At 40.5% G+C, this 20,601-nt stretch overlaps 1 protein-coding gene across 2 annotated transcripts; it reads left to right on the top strand.

Annotated features, from left to right (window-relative positions):
- The first annotated feature begins 3,250 nt into the window (after positions 1-3,250).
- Positions 3,251-19,953, top strand: LOC117524737 (hydroxyacid oxidase 2-like). 2 transcript variants are annotated; one of them, XM_034186560.1, is made up of 7 exons: positions 3,251-3,396; positions 8,209-8,360; positions 11,184-11,440; positions 12,168-12,386; positions 14,039-14,197; positions 19,584-19,653; positions 19,786-19,953. In XM_034186560.1, exons 1-7 carry the CDS (start codon positions 3,266-3,268, stop codon positions 19,839-19,841), a joined length of 1,044 nt encoding a protein of 347 aa, XP_034042451.1. In that variant the 5' UTR covers positions 3,251-3,265; the 3' UTR covers positions 19,842-19,953. The 2 variants fall into 2 exon arrangements, with proteins under 2 accessions (XP_034042451.1, XP_034042452.1); XM_034186561.1 differs by lacking the exon at positions 12,168-12,386 and having other exon boundaries at positions 11,184-11,467.
- Positions 19,954-20,601: the final 648 nt, after the last annotated feature.

The raw sequence follows: 20,601 nt of genomic DNA, 5'->3' as shown, positions 1-20,601 counted from the left end.
TGGTTACGAAAGTTTTTAATAACAACAAAGAAAAAGATCATATTTGGAACGTTTTGTGTCCATGAGGACACGTCATCAGTCAACAATGGTAAGCTTGGGGGGGAATACCTTAAAATGAAGTGAGGATGAAATGAATAACTGAATAAACAATTTCTGCTCAACAGTACACAAGCAGGACCTGTGACTGTATGTACAGTGCATCCAGAAAGTATTCACGGTGCTTCGCTTTTTCCACATTTTATCTTACAGCATTATTCCCAAATGGAGTAAATTTTTTTTTTTTTTTTTTTTTTTTTTTTTTTTTTTTTTTTTTTTGCCTCAAAATTCTACTCACAACAACCCCTTACTGACAGGATGAATTTTTTTTTTTTTTTAATTTTTGCAAATTTATTAAACTAAGAAATCTCACGTACATAAGTATTCACACCCTTTGTTCAATACTTTGTTGATGCACATTTGGCAGAAATTACAGCCTCAAGTCTTCTGGAATATGATGCCATGAGCTTGGTGCACCTATCTTTAGACAGTTTTGTCCATTCCTCTTTGCAGCACCTTTCAAGCTCCATCAGGTTGGATGGGGAGCATCAGTGCACAGCCAAGAGATGTTCAATCTGATTCAGGTCTGGACTCTGGCTGGGCCACTCAAGGACATTCACAGAGTTGTCCTGAAGCCACTCCTTTGATATCTTGCCTGATATCCATCACCCCAGTCTGAGGTCGAGAGCACTCTGGTGCAGGTTTTCATCTGGGATGTCTCTGTACATTGCTGCATTCATATTTCCCTTAATAATGACAAGTATCCCAATTCCTGTTGCTGAAAAACATCCCACAGCATGATGGGATGGTGCCTGGTTTCCTCCCAACATGACACCTGACAGTCACGCCAAAGACTTCAATTTTTGTCTCAGACCAGAGAATTATGTTTCTCAGTATCTGAGAGTCCTTCAGGTGCCTTTTGGCAAACTCCAGGTGGGCTGCCATGTGTAAGGAAAGTGAATGCACGGACCCACGTTAGGGGGCATAAATGAACGGTCAATAGGAATATGAATAAATAACAATTTATTATGCAATGTGCAAACACAGGTCAAATATGCTTAGTCCAATTCACAACAAAAAGGTGACACGTGGGCAGGCCCAAGGGTAGGAGACGCCTATCCAGAGAAGAGCCGGAACCCACGAAGCCCCACCGCCAACCGGAGGCCTGCAATACACCAGAGCTGCCAAGACCCGACCTCCCCAGGTGGCCACCATCCGAGGCTGTTGGACCGGTACTGCTGGCAGGAGCAAAAACAGGTTAGGGTGGGTGAGTGTTCAACCAGAAAACAGTCAGCAACTCAGTTATCCTCTTGGAGGAATAAATCCAGATACTCCCAGAGTGCAGAGGAAAAACTGGAGGACGTGCAGTGTCAAAGGTTATACGCAGTAAGTCAGAAGTGAGGAGTGGAGACGCCAACTCCTCCAAACTTCCCAAACCTAGCTACAAGCTGCAAGTATAAGTCACAACTGCGAAGACTTAAGTACAATGAATGTGTGTGCGTACAGCACAAAACGGTTGAGTACGTTTACTTGTAAGGTCAGCTGATAACTCGGCAGAGTTATGGTGTACTTCCCAGGCTTTTATGGTGTAGATGATGATGATGATGATGAGTGACAGCTGAAGACAGCCTAACGGGGCGCACCTGGTAGTGCCAACAGGTCCGTGCGCCCTCTGCAGGGCATAAAGGTGTCAGCATGGCAGGGCGCCATCTGGTGGTGGGCCAGCAGTACCTCCTCTTCGGCGGCCCACACAACACCATGTGTCTTTTACCACGGAGGGACTTCCGTCTGTCTACTCTACCATATAGGCCTGATTGATGGATTGCTGCAGAGATGGTTGTCCTTGTGGAAGGCTCTCCTCTCTCCTCAGAGGAATGCTGGGGCTCTGACAGCATGACCATTGGGCTTTTGGTCACATTTCTGACTAAGGCCTTTCTCCATGAATGCTCAGTTTAGACGGGTGGCCAGTAAGCCACGTAGTAAAAGTCGCGGTGCATCCAAACTTCTTCCATTTTCAGATGAGGGAGGCCATTGTGCTAACTGAGATGTTCATAGCAGTAGAAATGTTTCTGTACCCTTCCTCAGATTTGTGCCATGAGACAATCCTGTCTCAGAGGTCTACAGACAATTCCTTTGACTTCATGCTTGGTTTGCGCTCTGACATGCACCATCAACTGTGGGACCTTATATGTAGACAGGTGTGTTTCTTTCCAAATCATCACCAATCAACTGAATTGACCCCAGGTGGACTCCAATTAAGCTGTAGAAACATCTCAAGGATGATCTGAAGAAACAGGATGCACCTAAGCTCAATTTTGAGCTGCATGGCAAAGGCTGTGAATACTTATGCACATGTGATTTCTTAGTTGCTTGTTTGTTTGTTTTTTTAAATAAAAAAAACTTTTTTCTTGTTGTCATTATGGGGAATTGTGTGTAGAATTTTGAGGGGAAAAAAATGAATTTCATCCATTTTGGAATAAGGCTGTAGCCTAACAAAATGTGGGAAAAGTGAAGTGCTGTGAATACTTTCTGGATGCATTGTATGTGACAAATGCTTAAATAACTTTGGCATTTTATGCTGCCTTTGGAAAATGTGAGGTGCACACTCACATGCATCTTCTCTCTGAGCAAACAAAATTTATTCTCTACACTATAAATGTCTTTCTGTGTTTATTATTATCCACATTAACACTCAGTATTAGCTTCTCTCATACAGAGTATTTGTATCTCAAGTCTCTGTGCATGCTTGGCAATGTGGCACAGTGAAGACAACTTATCATGTTCTCATTAACTAATAATTAAATGTGACAAATAATTAGATTTTTTGTGTGCACAGCAGCACTTTGAATGCTGAACATAATGTGACCTTGTTACATGTTTATTCCTCTCTCATAATGGAGCTCTGCATTGGCCACACTTGGGACAACCTGTGCAGCACTGTGCTGCTCCTGCATCTCCTTCACTGCAAAGATAGAGGTGCACATGCAATGTATACGCTGTGTACTGCATTTCTTATGTAATAAGCATCTGTATTACATTGATACAGGACTGCGTTACATTGATAAGGCATGATTGAATTGTACCATTATGTAGTTTCTGGAAGGCTTGATGCACGATCCTGATTGTTGATTATTTACTTTTCATACTGTTAACTGTTTAGACCAAGAAATGTCCATGTTCATACAGATGAGTTGTCTTTCTACACAGAGAGGAGGGTCAGTGTGTTGAGATGGCAATGGTTTGCCTGACTGACTTTGAGGAGTACGCTAAAGAGCACCTCTCAAAGGCCACCTGGGATTATTATGCAGCCGGAGCAGATGAATGTTGCACCAGAGATGACAATCTACAGGCATACAAACGGTACTGTAAGAGCAAACTTCATGCACACACCAAAAGACATGATGAAAACACGATTTCAGTATCCTGGTAAATGGGCATGAGACGAAACTGCATCTTAGATCGTTGGCAGTTTTAGAGACTGTACATTATTCCTTTTTGTGGGGTTCGACACACGAGACAAAAAGGTCTCTTGTCACTGTACTTGGGGACTAACTGTGTTGCTGACTTCCTTTACATGATGGTACATGTTCATCTCATGATACAAAACTGCCAGAGAGCACCAAGACTCCTGTCGAGATTTTGGTCATCGGATACGTTACATTTTGGTCAGGTGACTCTAGTTCCCGGTATACTGAAGGAGTGGCAGTTGTTATTGCAGACCGGATGATGAGGCTCCATGAATTTGGCCACAGAAGACCAGACACTGGTAGATAAGTTGGCAGCATCCTCAAGCACCACCCCCTGGGTTCAAGGTCATCATACCAAAAGAAATGGTGCCACTGGTGCCAGTCACGCACCAATTCCAGCAGTACAGGCTTGGGGGGTGGCGGAAGCAGTGGGGGGGGGGGGTGATCCTTGCTCCAACAACCTTACAGCACATCATACCCAACTATTCCCCACTCCTGGAGGTAACAGGTCAAAAACAAGGAGATCGCATAACACCTTGTTGAGAGTTAAAAACTAGGGATAGACCAATAATCAGTTGGGCAGATAATCGGCATCGGCCGCTAATCCCACTGGGTGCTCTGTAGGGATAGACCGATAATCATTTGGGCTGATAATGGCCTGTGCCGATAACTGGCCTGGCAGATAATCAGCAAATTATCAGCCGAGCTGATTATCTGTCCATCCCTATTAAAAACCCAAACCGGAGACAGCAGTCCCCAGGTGACCCCATCCCTCTGGTCATGGGTACAAATAGAGCCTCACCCCCTGTAGCCAATTACCAGGCCTCCCCGAGCCTACACCATCCATCTCACACCCCTTTACATGAAATATATGGAAAGGGTAATATGAATCTTGTAAACAGTGAGGATTTGGCTGAGCTGTGAGGGCTTTTTAGGTCATGTTTAAATCATTGTAATATGACATTACATATCCATGAGAAAGCAGCATCTCAAATCAAACATAAAAGCAGTAGGACAAAGTTATATGGACTTATTTGTGTTGATGATGACTATCAGGCAACCATGTATTTGTTTAACACATTACTGATGGTGCCTGTGTGGAAAGATGTTTTTTCTCGTGGGACACAGATGCAGGGTCATGAATTTTCAATCTTGGAAGAACCTCCTCTGTCTGCTCATGCATTCCTCTCAGGGTTCCTCATGTCTCCAGATTGATAGACTGCTTTCCATTTATATTATAGTTTAGCACATAAATATTTCTACTAAAACAGGCCTGTTACTAGGTCTTCATCTGCTGGTGTGTATTGGAGTGAGGTTAGAAATGTTCCCCAGTAAGATAATATGTTGAGCTCTGTCTTGGAAAGATGATTTCACATCACTTCTTTCAAAAAACAGTTATAATTCAATTAGAGATGGAAGGACATCGTGCTTGGTTTCGTGAGATGTTGTTGCAGGAAACTTGGCCTTACAGTCACCTGATGACAAAGCCTTTCAGGTTGGGTTTAGAGTTATTCCCTGCAGTGATAACAGCATTGGACTTGCATGACAGACATGTAGACAACTGAGTGAGTTAGACCATCCCAGCCAGACTGTGTACACAATAACTTTTAACTCATCAAATCACATAATGAAAATGAAGTTATTAGTTTTTTAACTTTAACGCACCAGAATAATCCCAAAGCATCTTTGTTTCATTTACAGTATGTAACAGTGCTGCAACCTCTGGCCAGCCAATATGAAGCCACCTGGAAAGAGGAAACAGTTGGAGTTCCTTGACTGGGTGCTTGAGGCTGGCTCCGGAAAGGAGCAAATTACCATAGAAGTCCATGTTAAAATGGCCAATAAGCATGCTTACAGCCTGGTCCAAAAACTGTTTTGGTGTCTAGCTAGTTTCCACCTCTAAGACAACTGTATGAGGGTGCTGGGCGATATGACCTAAAATTCATATCACGGTATAAATTGAATCCCTTCACAGTAATGGTATATATCACAATAAGCTTCTCTGCTATCGCAATTTAAACTTAAGTGTAAAATGGGTCCCTTGGTAAAGATAAACTGATAAAAATAAATTGATAAAATATGACAACAAAAAAGGATAGAATGTAATTTGAGAACATTTATTGTGCAGATCTCAAAACTACAGCTACAATTTGCCAGAAGGTACATCTAAGATACAAGCCTAAATTTGATGTTTTTAGTGAAAAAATAAAATAAATTTATTTATTGTTGGGTCAGTGGCTGAAGTTTCATCTCTTAAACACTCGATGGCACACCTGTTCTGAATACATGAACCGTTTTCAGGATGGTCACTGGCACTTTTCCTCATTTACAAAACTCAACACGAAACCACCAAAAAATTAGTAAACATACTTAATTTACTCATATTTGAAGTCAATCTGGGTAAATCGTCGTTGTCTGGCTGATTTTGTCTTTCTAATCCGGTTAAAAAATCCTTGCGTTATTTAATGTGCTGCTTTCACAAATTTTTGATTCAGGTCACGACGGTGCCTCTGCACAGAGCGTCCACTGAAATAAATAAACGACTTTGCAAATATCAGTGACAGAACTGCTAAGTGAGGAAGACACTCAGGCGTCTCACAAACTCACATGAACACTGTCATCATAGTGAGAGACATGCCTCAGCTCAGCCACAGCTTTTCCTTGATTGAAAAACTCAGCGGGCGTTATCGCGATTAGTCGGTGAGTCCAAATCTCTACTGTCGGCCAAAATTATACTGTGTAACGGTTAAACCGGATATACTTCACAGCTCTAAATTCATGCATAATTATGGGCGTGGTCACACTAAGTGACAGCTAGTGTGCTGCCACAGGCAGTGGCGCTCAGAGTCCCATTCAGACAGAGACTACTAACTCTAACAGCTGTGGAGGACTGTGTTTGTCCTTTCTGTGCATTTTATTACAAATATCTGTAATAAAATGGCTTGTTGTGTGGATAATTGTCTTAACAGATCATGTAAGACCGTTGTGCTTCAGAAGAGCTTGATGATTTTATTCTGTTAATCCTTGATTACTAGGAAAATAGGCGGGATATAATTTTTAATGCCCACACCAAAGCCTCATGTTACGAGAGCCGTGGTCCAATCTCCAAAAATATGATTTATTAAACACCTGAACTAAGCTTAGCTTGTTTGATAACTCGAAAATGGGGGTCTGTTTTGGCTTCATTTCTCTCTCCAAGATTATGCAGGGTCTCACCCACGCTCAATCTCTTTATCCATTCATGGGTTAGTCATGACCTAGGCAGAGTAAGCGACACCCAGCGCAGCAATCTTTGGGCTTCCAAACAGGTCCTCAGGGTCTCTATAGAAAACCTATGGAAGATGTCACAGAGTGTGTATCAAGTATTTATACAGACTATGGTAACATCCCATAGATGTGTTTGTTCAGCTCTTCACATGAACATAAGTTCACAAGCAAATTTAAGGTAACATGGAGAAACATAATACCCAACAGATGACAAATGACATGACAAATATACAACCGAATAGAAAATATAACCAGAATTGAATACGTCATGTCACAGATGGGGGATGGGTTTAGACCCCAATGCAGAGATAACACCAGCAAGTTCAGAAACACAGTATTTGTTGGCTCATGCGGGCAGAGGTCAAAGTTTGGTACACAGGAGAGCAGTTCTAAACTGGCAACAGTGTCCGTGAGGGTATTAGCAGGTGAGAGGTCAGGGAGGCAGAGAATAGACCAAGAACACAAACAATCACAAACAAATTGTCCAAAAGTGCAGGAAAAATCTAAATGATCACTGGGAAACTAGGTTCAGCAACGATAAGTCATACATGGGAAACCACTGGAAACGAGGGCAAGAAAGAAGGCAAAGTCACACAACAATCAGGCGACACATGGGAGGATCTCAAGGGTGTAAATACACACTGAGGCCAGAGGACAAGGACAGACACAGACATGAAAACCCACAGAGACCCCAAACAAATATTATATTATTCCCTTTGATCGGTAGAGAGTCAGACTCAGAGAGTCAGTCTCAGATGTGCTGGTGTCACGCTCTGTTCGGTCACCGGTCTTCTATTATGAATTATTGGTGAATTTATGTGGAAATGATCTGTCGCTGAGAGAGATGACTGGAGTGCAGTTTTAGGCAGAAACAGGGCAATAATTAGTGAATCGCTGCTGATGCTCCGACATGACGCATGCGCAGTGAAGGCAGGGGACTGCTCAGAAGGGGGGAGTGCTGAGGCCCTCACACCAGGAACCTTCCGCAATAAACCCAAGTGCACTAGCTACCACCCCCTTGATAATTTCTAATGATAATTATTAATATAATAAATATTTCTAAAGGTCTTTCCCAGGAATCAAAGTACTAAACAAAACAAACTCCAACAATAAAAGAAAAATGGCAGTAATACAAAGTACAAAAACACAATGCACAAAAATCGCAAATTAAAGTTCTGATGAAACAGAAAAAAGGTGCAATTCATATTTTAGTGCGACTTATACTCCCCAAAACAGTGTTATTAGCAGTAGTAGTAGAATTTCTTTTCTGGGTTTGTTTTTGTCTGTTTGAGTAATATTGGAAGAAAATCCAGAGATGCACAGTATACACTCCTCTGATGATCAATTCTGTTTTTAACTTACCTTTTCTACATTTAAAGCAATGTTTTACATTTTCTTCCTGAACTCTAAATCATTACACACTCTTTATCTTACTCAGGATTCGTCTCCGACCTCGATTTCTACGGGATGTGTCGCTGAGTGACATACGGACCACCATACAGGGGACAGAAATTAGCTTTCCAGTTGGTATAGCTCCTACGGCTTTTCACCGCCTGGCCTGCCATGATGGAGAGGTGGCCACAGCTCGTGGTAACAACCTTTTGTAATGCGTTTGAGTGTGAACGTGTGTGCCAGTGAGTGGACGGAAGCATGTAATAATAATACATTTCAAAAAGGTTCCATGTTGACACCAAGTGGAGTTAGTTCTCAGCTATGCCACCACTTGTGACGTCTTGTCACATAGTATACAAATAATGAATGTTTGAGTTCAATGGTACGAATATTTCATGAGGTGAAAGCTTTCACCGAATTAAATATTCGTTCCATTGAAAGAATGTTAAAAATATTCATTATTTGTTTCATATAACGGCTAAAATAGATTCTTTATCATTTGATATTTTATTAATTTATAAACAACAGAAAAGGGACTTACATTTTGGTGTTCCACTGTAACGTGTATTCCAGTGATGCTGTGCACTGACTTCGGACTTACATTAAAAAAAGACTTTGTGTAGTTCTTCAGTCCAGCCAAAAATCACATCAGCGTTTCATGTGAACAGGTCTTCATGCTTCCATATGGCTTACAGCAGAGTGGATTTTGTGTGTGTGTGTGTGTGTGTGTGTGTGTGTGTGTGTGTGTGTGTGTGTGTGTGTGTGTGGCAGCATCAGTTAGCTCAATCAAATCATCGTGCCGTTGTCCCCCGTGTGCGCACACCCACACATGCAACCTGGTCATGCATGTACTGGCAAAAAAGACTGTGTATGTCCTCAGTGCAGCAAAAAAAAAAAGAAATGAGTCCAGCTTTTCTCTCTTCCTGCTAACAGCCTCCAGGCAGCACAGTGGATTTGTTTTGTGTGTGTGTGCGTGCGCACGCACATGTGGGCGCATGTGCGTGTGTGGGCGTGCACGCGTGCGCAATCGTAAAGTAATAACGGCACCATCATTTTGGGGGCTCCATAACACCGAGATGAATAGGGCCTCCACATTATATGAATAATATGTATCAGCTTCTGACAGGGTAGCTGGAGCAAACTGGTGTGGAAGGCGTGTGCTTTCCTACTTCAGTCAAAAGATTTGAATCATTATGAATAGAATCAGCATTACAGCATTTTTTTGGGGGGGGGGGGGGGGGGGGTTCTACCCAAAAAAAAATTCTGAATAATTGAGAACCAAATAAAATACTGGTTAATACATTCCATGAAATCCTATGTGGCATAACACTGTGAATATTTTGGACATTATAAAACTGTCCACTGATAAAAGCTGTACTTTACACTTAGGGCGCTTAAGCTGCATGCAGTATTTGTTCCTTACCAGGCCGCACACACCATGCATCTTTGTTATTTTCACAGACAGCTGTGTTATTATTTCAGATGGCTTTGATTCCCATTTTGTCAGTGTCTCTTGAAATAATGCCCACTTGAATGTGGATTGGGCTGCTTGGTTGTTTTGATGCCAGGCTACAGTGTAATCAAAAATTTAAAAATACAGTGCAGATTGTGTTACTTGTGAGGTGAGAGGTGGGTGATTTCTTTGCAGTGGTGTGAAAATGACCAGACCGGCCAGTGGAGTTGCTGCAGTCACTAAACCGCCTCTAGAAATATACATCCATAAGACATGCAGCACTCTTTCAATTTCAGTTTATTTTAATTTATATAGTGCCAAATCACAACAAGTAAGGTCTAACCTTACTAACCCCCAGAGCAACAGTGGTAAGGAAAAACTCCCTCTGAGGAAGAAACCTCAAGCAGACCAGACTCAAAGTAGGGAGGGGTGTTATTTCAAAAAATTTGGAAATCTGTAAATGTTTGCATGGAATATTTAAATATACATGGAATAACTCATAGCAGGATAAATTTTGTGTAATTTTGTTCCAAAAACCCATATGGACGGAGCCAGTGAAGTTATCGGGTTCAAAAATTGCCAAAAATATCAACGAAAATGTCATATCTTGAGAACCGCTGCACCTAGAGACTTTAAATTTGGTTCCAAATGTTGCTTGACCCCAAGTTTATATTCATCTTCTATAGTAACAATAAGCCTATGTGGTGTTTTGTAAGAGTAATTGACAAAAAAAACCTAATTTCAGTACATATGATCAATTGTAACAAACAAAATCTATGTAGTTTTTATTTCAGGAACATAGGTTGAGTATAATCATCACATGTAAAGAATGACATGGCCACAATGAACTAATTATAAGCAACAGAGTGGTTTTCTACATCAACAGCACATATACGACACACGCGTTAACTTGAAATTTTCAAACGCTCCATCCATATGGGTTTTTGGAACCAAATGACCCAAAATTTATCCAGCTATGGTTTATTCCATGTATATTTCCATATCCCATGCAAACATTTATAGATTCTCAAATTTTTTGAAATAACACCCCTCCCTACTCAAAGGGGCGACCCTCTGCTTGGTCCATGCTACAGACACAAATTACAACACAATTCATAAAATGAACATACAGGAAATGTTGCCAGTGCACAGGACGGTTTTTGGAGCAGATACCACACCCATCTCTGGATGGAGCGGCACCTCAAACAGAGAGAAAAGAAAAAAAGCAGAATCAAGCATCAGAAAGACAACAAATACAGTGTAATTTGTCAGCATTAAGCAACAAGAAAAACAGAAGAAAGCTGCTGCTGTGATGAATCCAGCTTGATTTCCTTATTTTTGAAATCGGGAAGGCAACTGATGCCAGAAATCAGCAATGGGAGACCATCCTTAGACAAATTTTCATCCACATTGTCCGTCCCAGTACAGGTTCATGCATCTTTAGCAGAACCAACATTTTGCACATTGCTGTCATACCATATTGCATTGGACTTAAAGGCATTCTGATGATTCTGCTACTATAAATTTGATTGTGTCAAACACAAGTTTTCATGTTCTGTTGCACACAGCTGCCGAGGCATTCAACACCTGCTACATTACCAGCACTTACTCCACCTGCTCAGTAGAGGAGATTGTGGCAGCTGCACCTAATGGCTACCGCTGGTTCCAGCTGTACGTCTACCGGGACCGGAAAGTGTCTGAACAAATCGTGCACCGTGTAGAAGCCCTTGGATACAAGGCTCTGGTCCTAACTGTTGACGTCCCCTACACTGGAAAGCGGCGTGATGATATCCGCAATCAGTTCAAGCTTCCGCCTCACCTCAGGGTCAAAAACTTTGATGGAGTGTTCCAGGTAACACACACACACTCAACTTCAACCGCTTATCAAAGATCACGTCGCGGAGGGATGGAGCCTATCCCAGCAGTCATAGGGCGTGAGGCATGGTACACCCTGGAAACATATCTACGGTCAGTTTAAAGTTTCCAGGTCACCTAAGCTGCATGTCTTTGGATGTGGGAGGAAGCCGGAGCACCCGGAGAGAACCCACACAAACATGGGGAGAACATGCAAATGCCACACAAAAAGGCCACAGGTGGGAATCGATCCCATGACCTACTTGCTGTGAAGCAACAGTACTAACCACTAAGTCACCGTGCTGCCTTGGTTGTGGTTGTACTTATATAATAGAATTTTATATTATATAATTCTTTGTCATAAACATTTGTTAATGCAGTTTTAGGGATCATTGTCAATTTCTATGTATATGCAGTATATCCACAGATGTATTGGTATCTGATTTTTTTTTTTTTTTTTATTGCCTAATATCGGTATTGTATTGGCTGCCCAAAAAATCCCATATTGGTCAAAGTCTAGTTGTAATATAGTGTATTGAATGTGGTAGTTAATACTGTATATGTGTAGACATTATCAGCAGAAGTACTCATACTAGCAGCAGCATATAAAGAACACTGTTGGTATTACAAGCAACCATCTGTGATCAAATCATAAAAAAGTGTCTTTACTGGAATTGTACCACATGCACCATAAGCAGAATACTGCAGGCCCAGAGGAGTATGGGATACCAGCTAACACCTTGGACCCTTCCATCAGCTGGAAAGATCTGCACTGGCTGCAGTCCATCACACGCCTGCCAATCATCATCAAGGGTATCCTAACCAAGGAGGACGCAGAGCTGGCAGTGGAGCATGGTGTCCAGGGTATCATTGTGTCCAACCACGGAGGGAGGCAGCTGGATGGAAGCCCGGCATCGGTAAGGACACTGAAACAATGCTTGCAATCACAGAAGAAATACACGTTAACAAAGCACAATTGCTGATTATTGTTTGACTATATTAGTGATAGTGATTTTGCCCTAATAACACTAGATTGAGTTAAAGCAGCGACATTTTTCCAGCAGCATCATTATCTGCCTAACCGCTTCAAAACCTCAACGACAGGAAGGCTTGACAGTGTGTGAAGTCTCATTTTAAAACAGGGGCCATTGATTTGTTAATGTGGTTTGATGGATGTTAATAAAACCAAAACCAAAGCAAATTTGTTTTTATTTTTGCACAGAACTAAAACTTTTTATGTGTAAGAATAAAATAAGGCCTTGTAAAGTATTTGTAGCTAAAATCAACTATGCAAACATAATCCACTATTACATTCCATCCATCCATTTTCTATACCTGCTTACTCCAATTAAGGGTCATGGGGGGGCTGGAGCCTATCCCAGCAGTCATAGGGTAATAGGCTGGGTACACCCTGGTCAGGATGCCAGTCTATCGCAGGTCCACATACAGACAAACACATTCACACCCGTATGCACACCTACAGTCAATTTAAAGTTCCCAATTCACCTCTCCTAGATGTTTTTGGAAGTGGAAGGAAGGAGGGAACCCACGCTAACCCAGGGAGAACATGCAAACTCCACACAGAATGGACACAATGGCAAGCGATCCAACAGCTTTCTTGATGTGAGGCAACAGTGTTAACCACTAAGCCACAGTGCCACCGTGTGGATAATTATTATGCATCTAAATGAAAAACTAACATGTTCCCATCTTATTCTTTTTCATTTATAAGTGTAACTATAACAAATAAAAATCTCAATCTTAACAAATGGACACTTCTGACACTCTTTTAGTAACAAATGTAGCTGCCCGCACTGTGAATCTCACATTTAAGAAGGACCCATAAGTTCTGACTTTGTGTGAAATGAGCATTTACATATACAGTACTTAGTGTCCAACTGAGTGCCACGTGCAAGCAGCATACCTCATCTGGATCTCAGACTCGTGACCGAAGGCAACATCTTTGCTGCTAAGTGTCTTTGAGGATCCTTGGGAACTGGTAAAATTGTAGTTTATCAAAGCAATGGTTGCTTAGGGTGGCACAATGAAGCATAGTCCTTGCATTTTGAGGGACCATCAGCTGTGACATTTTTGCCATGTGGTGCATTTCTCTGGACATGATCTACTGGACATGTGTGTCAGTGTTGAGAAACCCAGCAATGGGAAAAGATCAACAGAATGTCCACGTATCACCTGGCTGTCACAGATGCTTGATAGCATGAGAGACGACTAATTGTCTGCCTGGATGTTTCCCATGAAGGACACAAACAGTTATGTAGTGTGGTTTACACACTGACACATGGCGCCAGTGCTTGATCTCATATCTCACCTAACCTGCTGGTTTCACTCTGTCATTTTATTTGCATACTTTATATTATGGACCTTTGCAAAATGCTTTCCTCCAAGAAGCCAAAGTTTGAAGAACCCGAGAAGACTGTTGACTTAATGTTAAAATTGAGGTGAAATGCTGTTTATTCTGTATGAAAATGACTCTGGAAACACATCTTCACTGAACAAATATTGTTCCTATACTGTTCATCCAATGTAAGTGTTCTTCTTTTGTTTACAGATTGACGCACTGTCAGAAATCGTTGACACAGTGCAGGGCAGGGTTGAGATCTATCTGGATGGAGGAATCAGGACAGGAAATGATGTATTAAAGGCCCTGGCTTTGGGAGCTAAATGTGTGTTCATTGGCCGGCCAGCAGTATGGGGCCTTGCATACAAGGTAAAAAAAAAAAAAACATGGTGGCCACTGTGTGATATTATGTGTTCATGCCACAAAATTATAAATATGAATTGATAACCCTCCAAGAATTGGGCTTTTGAAAATAATTCAAATTCAAGAAAATTTTATTTACTCAAATGAACTTACAAAAAAAGGGGGAAATAAGATGGTTTCAAAATGCATTTGCAATGAAAAGGTAATGAAGAGTAAATAGGTAACAAATATTAACCATCTATGTGTACTAGAAATACTTTCCTTTGAAGTTGCTTGCAATAGTAATTATTCCCCAAGTTTCAATGTGTATCCATCCATTTATCCAAAAATTAAAACAGTTTTTAAATTTGTACCAATTAAGCAAGGGCAAGGACATCATTAACAGTTAAGTCGCTGACTGTGCCAATCACTTTTGCTAACTGTCATATGAGAGAATTTTTTTTTTTTTTTTGAGAAAAGGTGCATGCAAATACATTTTTTAAACAATTGCTTAGTATACTTCATAATGCAGTTGTCTCTTTTAACATTATTGTGCTACCAATATGTACAGTAGTGTTCAGAATAATAGTAGTGCTATGTGACTAAAAAGATTAATCCAGGTTTTGAGTATATTTCTTATTGTTAGATGGGAAACAAGGTACCAGTAGATTCAGTAGATTCTCACAAATCCAACAAGACCAAGCATTCATGATATGCACACTCTTAAGGCTATGAAATTGGGCTATTAGTAAAAAAAAGTAGAAAAGGGGGTGTTCACAATAATAGTAGTGTGTCATTCAGTCAGTGAGTTTGTCAGTTTTGTGGAACAAACAGGTGTGAATCAGGTGTCCCCTATTTAAGGATGAAGCCAGCACCTGTTGAACATGCTTTTCTCTTTGAAAGCCTGAGGAAAATGGGACGTTCAAGACATTGTTCAGAAGAACAGCATAGTTTGATTACAAAGTTGATTGGAGAGGGGAAAACTTATACACAGGTGCAAAAAATTATAGGCTGTTCATCTACAATGATCTCCAATGCTTTAAAATGGACAAAAAAAAAAACAGAGACACATGGAAGAAAACAGAAAACAACCATCAAAATGGATAGAAGAATAACCAGAATGGCAAAGGCTCACCCATTGATCAGCTCATGATCAAAGACAGTCTGGAGTTACCTGTAAGTGCTGCGACAGTTAGAAGACGCCTGTGTGAAGCTAATGTATTTGCAAGAATCCCCCGCAAAGTCCCTCTGTTAAATAAAAGATATGTGCAGAAGAGGTTACAATTTGCCAAAGAACACATCAACTGGCCTAAAGAGAAATGGAGGAATATTTTGTTCTTTTTGGGTCCAAGTGCCGCAGACAGTTTGTGAGACGACCCCCAAACTCTGAATTCAAGCCACAGTTCACAGTGAACACAGTGAAGCATGGTGGTGTAAGCATCATGATATGGGCATGTTTCTCCTACTATGGTGTTGGGCCTATATATCGCATACCAGGTATCATGGATCAGTTTGGATATGTCAAAATATTGACGAGGTCATGTTGCCTTATGCTGAAGAGGACATGCCCTTGAAATGGGTGTTTCAACAAGACAATGACCCCAAGCACACTAGTAAATGAGCAAAATCTTGGTTCCAAACCAACAAAATTAATGTCTTGTAGATGTGAAAAAATCATGAAAAACTGTGGTTATACAACTAAATGCTAGTTTAGTGATTCACAGGATTGCTAAAAAAGCAGTTTGAACATAATAGTTTTGAGTTTGTAGAGTCAACAGCAGATGCTACTATTATTGTGAATACCCCCTTTTCTACTTTTTTTTTTTACTAATAGCCCAATTTCATACCCTTAAGAGTGTGCATATCATGAATGCTTGGTCTTGTTGGATTTGTGAGAATCTACTGAATCTACTGGTACCTTGTTTCCCATGTAACAATAAGAAATATACTCAGAACCTGGATTAATCTTTTTTGTCACATAGCACTACTATTATTCTGAATACTACTGTAGACCTGGATTTGTTTCCCAGTTGCACTACCTGTGTGTGCTTAATTTGTATTGTCACAGTCTCCCTCAACTGCAAATGTGTGCCCCACTTGAATAGGGAAGTAACCTGCGAAGGACTAGAATCCCATCTAGGGGGAGTCATGCTTTCATCCACTTCATGCAAGAGAATCCATCTACCAATGGACCTCAGCGCCTATATAGACTTTCTCTATTACTGGCCATATTTCTTTAGAGGTTCTGTCCCGTTAATAAACTGATGACAAAAAGTACATCATTACAGTTCTTTTACCTGCAAGTGAGCTGCCGTCTTGATTCTCATGGAATACATTTTGAAAGTAATTTTACAAAAAGGAATTTAGGCAAAATAAGCAGTCTTCAAATATGAGTAGAGCATTCAGAGAGGCTCAACTGAGAACAATTTTTTATATTAACATGGCTGAACCTGACCATAGCTTTTTAATATATCCCAACTAGGCCTGTCAAATGTGACAATAAATTGTTTATGCAAATTCCCTTTCATGCCACTAGTTTACCAGGAGATGTTTTGATTGATCTGTATTGGATTCATTAAACCCAAGTCATCTAACTCACTCCAGAAATTTTTTCCTTCATCTCACAACCCATGTGTGGGGCATATGCAATACCTCTGATGCAACTGGCCTTACTTTCTTTCCACTTAGTTTCTTGTACACACAAAATGTCTACCTTTCTCTTCTCCATCATATCAACCAACTCTCTTGCCAGTATTGAATGTTCTGGCTCTCACTTCAACACTTCTAACGTTGCGTGTCTCCTGCTGTCTCTGGACACGTTCTCCTCCTGATCTTCAACTTCATCCAACAGTAGCCTAATTTCTGCCAGCACCCTATTGGGCACCAGTGGCGGTCACTGGTGACCCTGGCCTCAACCAATCCAGGATGGAATTTGAATTGAACTACAGTTTTCTAAACAACAGGAATACAGTGGCCAAATATTCATCTTGCAGAACATTATAAAACAGATCAGTGAGCAGCAGGTGACATTATACCTACGGTTTGTCAGCGTCAAAAAAAGCCAAGTAAATCCCATTGAAAATAACGGCAAAATCACTTGAGACTCTCACATTTACATAAAACAAACACAATAACTGTCTAAAAACCCAGATAATATATTCAGAAGACTTTTGGGCACATTATACAAAGACTTTTACCTTGCGATGTTGATGCGGTAGTCAGTGTAGCAGTTACATTGCAGCGTCATCTAAACGTTCAGTGCATTTCTCAATGTTGCTGACATCTTGCAGAGTGAAGAACTCAGATTTTGTAAGATTTTGCAGGATTTGAAACCTCAATAGGGCAAATGCTGTAGCTCACAAGCCAAATGGCTTTGTAGCTACTGTAGCTCCTCACCTCTACTGCACCTCATATTTAAAAAATCTTCAGCAGTATACTTTTCTTCTTCTCACTTTCCATGATTTTATGAAACAATTTATTGAAACATTTTGCTGCCATCTCTCTTAAACATATCCGTGCCTCCACTGGTATGTCAGCTGGACCACCTGGCTTTCCACTCTTCATCACTTTCATAGCTGTCTAAGTCACCATGCTGCCTCCACTAAACCCTTTGTTACCGTAAACCTGCTGCACATCTTTAGCAACGTGTTCCCTCTGTCTGGGAAATCAACTTGTCCTTTTGTCCTTCTTTGGGTACAGCTTGCCTTTTCCTTAGTCAGTTCCAGCTGTCCTCCAGCCTACTTTCTTCATCTCTCCAACTGTCCCGATTCCTTATCAACTTCTGACTCCTTAAAATGTCCTACATGTCATCATTCCACCATTCCACAATCATCCCTTTGTGTCTTCCTTTCACTGTACCTTTCTAGCTACCTCCCTCACCAACATCAACATCACCCAATGCCTATCTCACCTTCCCAGTTTTTTTTCTTTTAACTTCCACCATCTGACCCTTGGTTTGCCTCACACAGTTTTCCTCATCAGTGTTTTCAACTTCCAACCTCACTCTTCAACTTTCCTCTTCTTCACCTCTAAAGTCTTTCTGCAAACCACTATCTCAGGGGTTTCTAACCCTGCTCCTGGAGAGCACCTGCACTGCATGTTTTCCAGCTCTCCCTATTTCAGCCATAACAAATTAATTCATTCTAGTATTCTCAGTCAATCAAGAGCTGGGACGTCAGCTGGGATGTCAGAGCTGGGACACATCAAAGTTAATTCATCAGGTGTGAATACATCTGGATTCTGGATGAAGTTTCACTTTATATAGGCTATTACATCAAAACCACTGATCTCTATATATTACCGAATAGCTTATTGGCCAATATTTTTTAAGCAAACCGGCCGCCATATTACCACTCCGATGTCCTGCTCCTTAACGCTGTTTTCTATTGATCTTTAATAAGACGCACGCAACTTTATTATTTGTAATTTTGTTAAAAAATACCTTCATGTGCAGCTATAAACTGCTCAAATCACCAGATCAAAGGCTGTGGACGAACATTTCACCTGAGTATGACTGAAATGGGAAGTAATGAACAATAATTTGAAGAGTTCTCTCTCTTATTCCAGCATATAGGTAAAGATAGTAATGATAAGTGGCTTATTAACACATGTGTAGCCACATGTTGTGTTTTGTGTTGGATGGAGTATTTTAAGACATTTATTAGGTCTACTTGTGCATAGTTTTGGAGCTTTAGATGTTGCTACGAGCTTTATTACTTATATTAGGCTGAAGCTCATAGAGCTGTGAAAACTAACTCTTCTGTAGCTAGTTAAGTGGTGTTTTATTCTTTTAGTGCAACTATTTCAAAATAAATCCACTATTTCTGTATTATCCATCATGACTTTTGTTATCCATCCACTTTTGTTACCAGTATATATACACACACATATATACATATATATATAAAAGCTTGCTGATGATTCCACAAAACTTGTATAAACTTTAATTAAAGAATGATCATTTTTTAGAATTATTTGTCCCAGTGAGATGTGAGAATAGAAGGGAAGAAAGTGTCAAAGTAATAAAATAAAGAAAATAAATCAAATAGGTAATCATGGCAGGCATAGATTAGAAGGGATCAATCTGACATTATCCATAGAATAAAAATAAGTAAATGAGAGAATCAGATCAGTTATTACTTGAAACTGTTGATGTTCTAGCAGTCTGCATAAGTTGGGAGTGGCAAGATGGCCGCCAGTTTGCTTCAGCGGATTGTACGGCGTGTGTGGGCCAATGAGCTATCCAGTAATATATATTCAGGTCAGTGGTCAAAACTACTGCACAGATTCTCACCAAATTTGCACCACAGATAGATATTAGGGAATTGAAGACTCCACTGGATTCTGGAGTTGATCCACATCTGGATTGGCGGATGTCAGAAATCTCTGATTGCTCTTGTTGTTGTTGTTTCAGGGTGAGGAAGGACTGAAAGAGGTGCTACAAATCTTAAGCGCTGAATTCTGCCTGTCTATGGCTTTATCTGGTGAGTCAGAGATGAGATGACTGTCACTGATACCACAAACCAATCACAGTGTGACCTTGTTACCATGTGAGGGAAAATACAGTGTTCTGTGTTTTTACCAAATAATTCAGGTTTTGTCTTTATCTTCTTCAGGTTGCAGGAATGTCAGAGAGATCAACAGGAATCTTGTTCAGTTGTCTAAACTCTGATATTCCACCAGAGGGCAGCACGGACAATGACATGGTTCAGCAATGGCTCCTAAATCAGACCAGTAATCCAGACAGAAAATCAAACAGTTTCAGCTCCAGACTTTGTACATTTACGATGTTACAATACATCACTACACTCTAAAAGTCAGGTGTGTTTTATCTTTTCGTGGCTGACATCCAGTATGAATTCACACAAGAGTGGAAACATGAGTGTAATAAAATGAGACGGTGATGAGAGTTTCAGATTGTCAGTAAATATATAAAGTGTTTCTTTATTATTATTATTATTATTTCGTTTTTTACCTTTGGACTCAAAGAGACTGAGACACAGTTAATCTAGCTTTGGTTTTGTTGCAATGCAACAGTTATTGACACTTTGATTTGAGATGTCTCCAGTGCATGTGGGTTGAATAAATTTAACATATGGCTGCTGACATGGTGAAGTTTTATTGATGCGAGGCAATAATCATGTAACTATGGTACAAGTCGGACTTTTTTCCAATCTGATATAATTACTGGGGGTTTTTTCTACTTTATTTTATTTAGACGTTCACTACAGATGTCAAAAATTCATATTAGGAGGCTTGAACCCAGCACACATACAACATATACAGCATTTATCATCATCCTCACCCATACTGAAATCTCAAGATGAGAAATGGAAAAAGGCGATTTGTTTTTTTTTGTGATATTTTTTTTTTTTTTTTTTTTTATGCCTTAGTCTGTCTCAGTTAAAGTGACTTCAGGAGTTTCACTTTTT

This window comes from Thalassophryne amazonica, chromosome 14, assembly GCF_902500255.1.
Source record: "Thalassophryne amazonica chromosome 14, fThaAma1.1, whole genome shotgun sequence".
NCBI classification, from domain to species: Eukaryota; Metazoa; Chordata; class Actinopteri; order Batrachoidiformes; family Batrachoididae; genus Thalassophryne; species Thalassophryne amazonica.
This window is presented reverse-complemented; position numbering and strand designations above follow the sequence as displayed.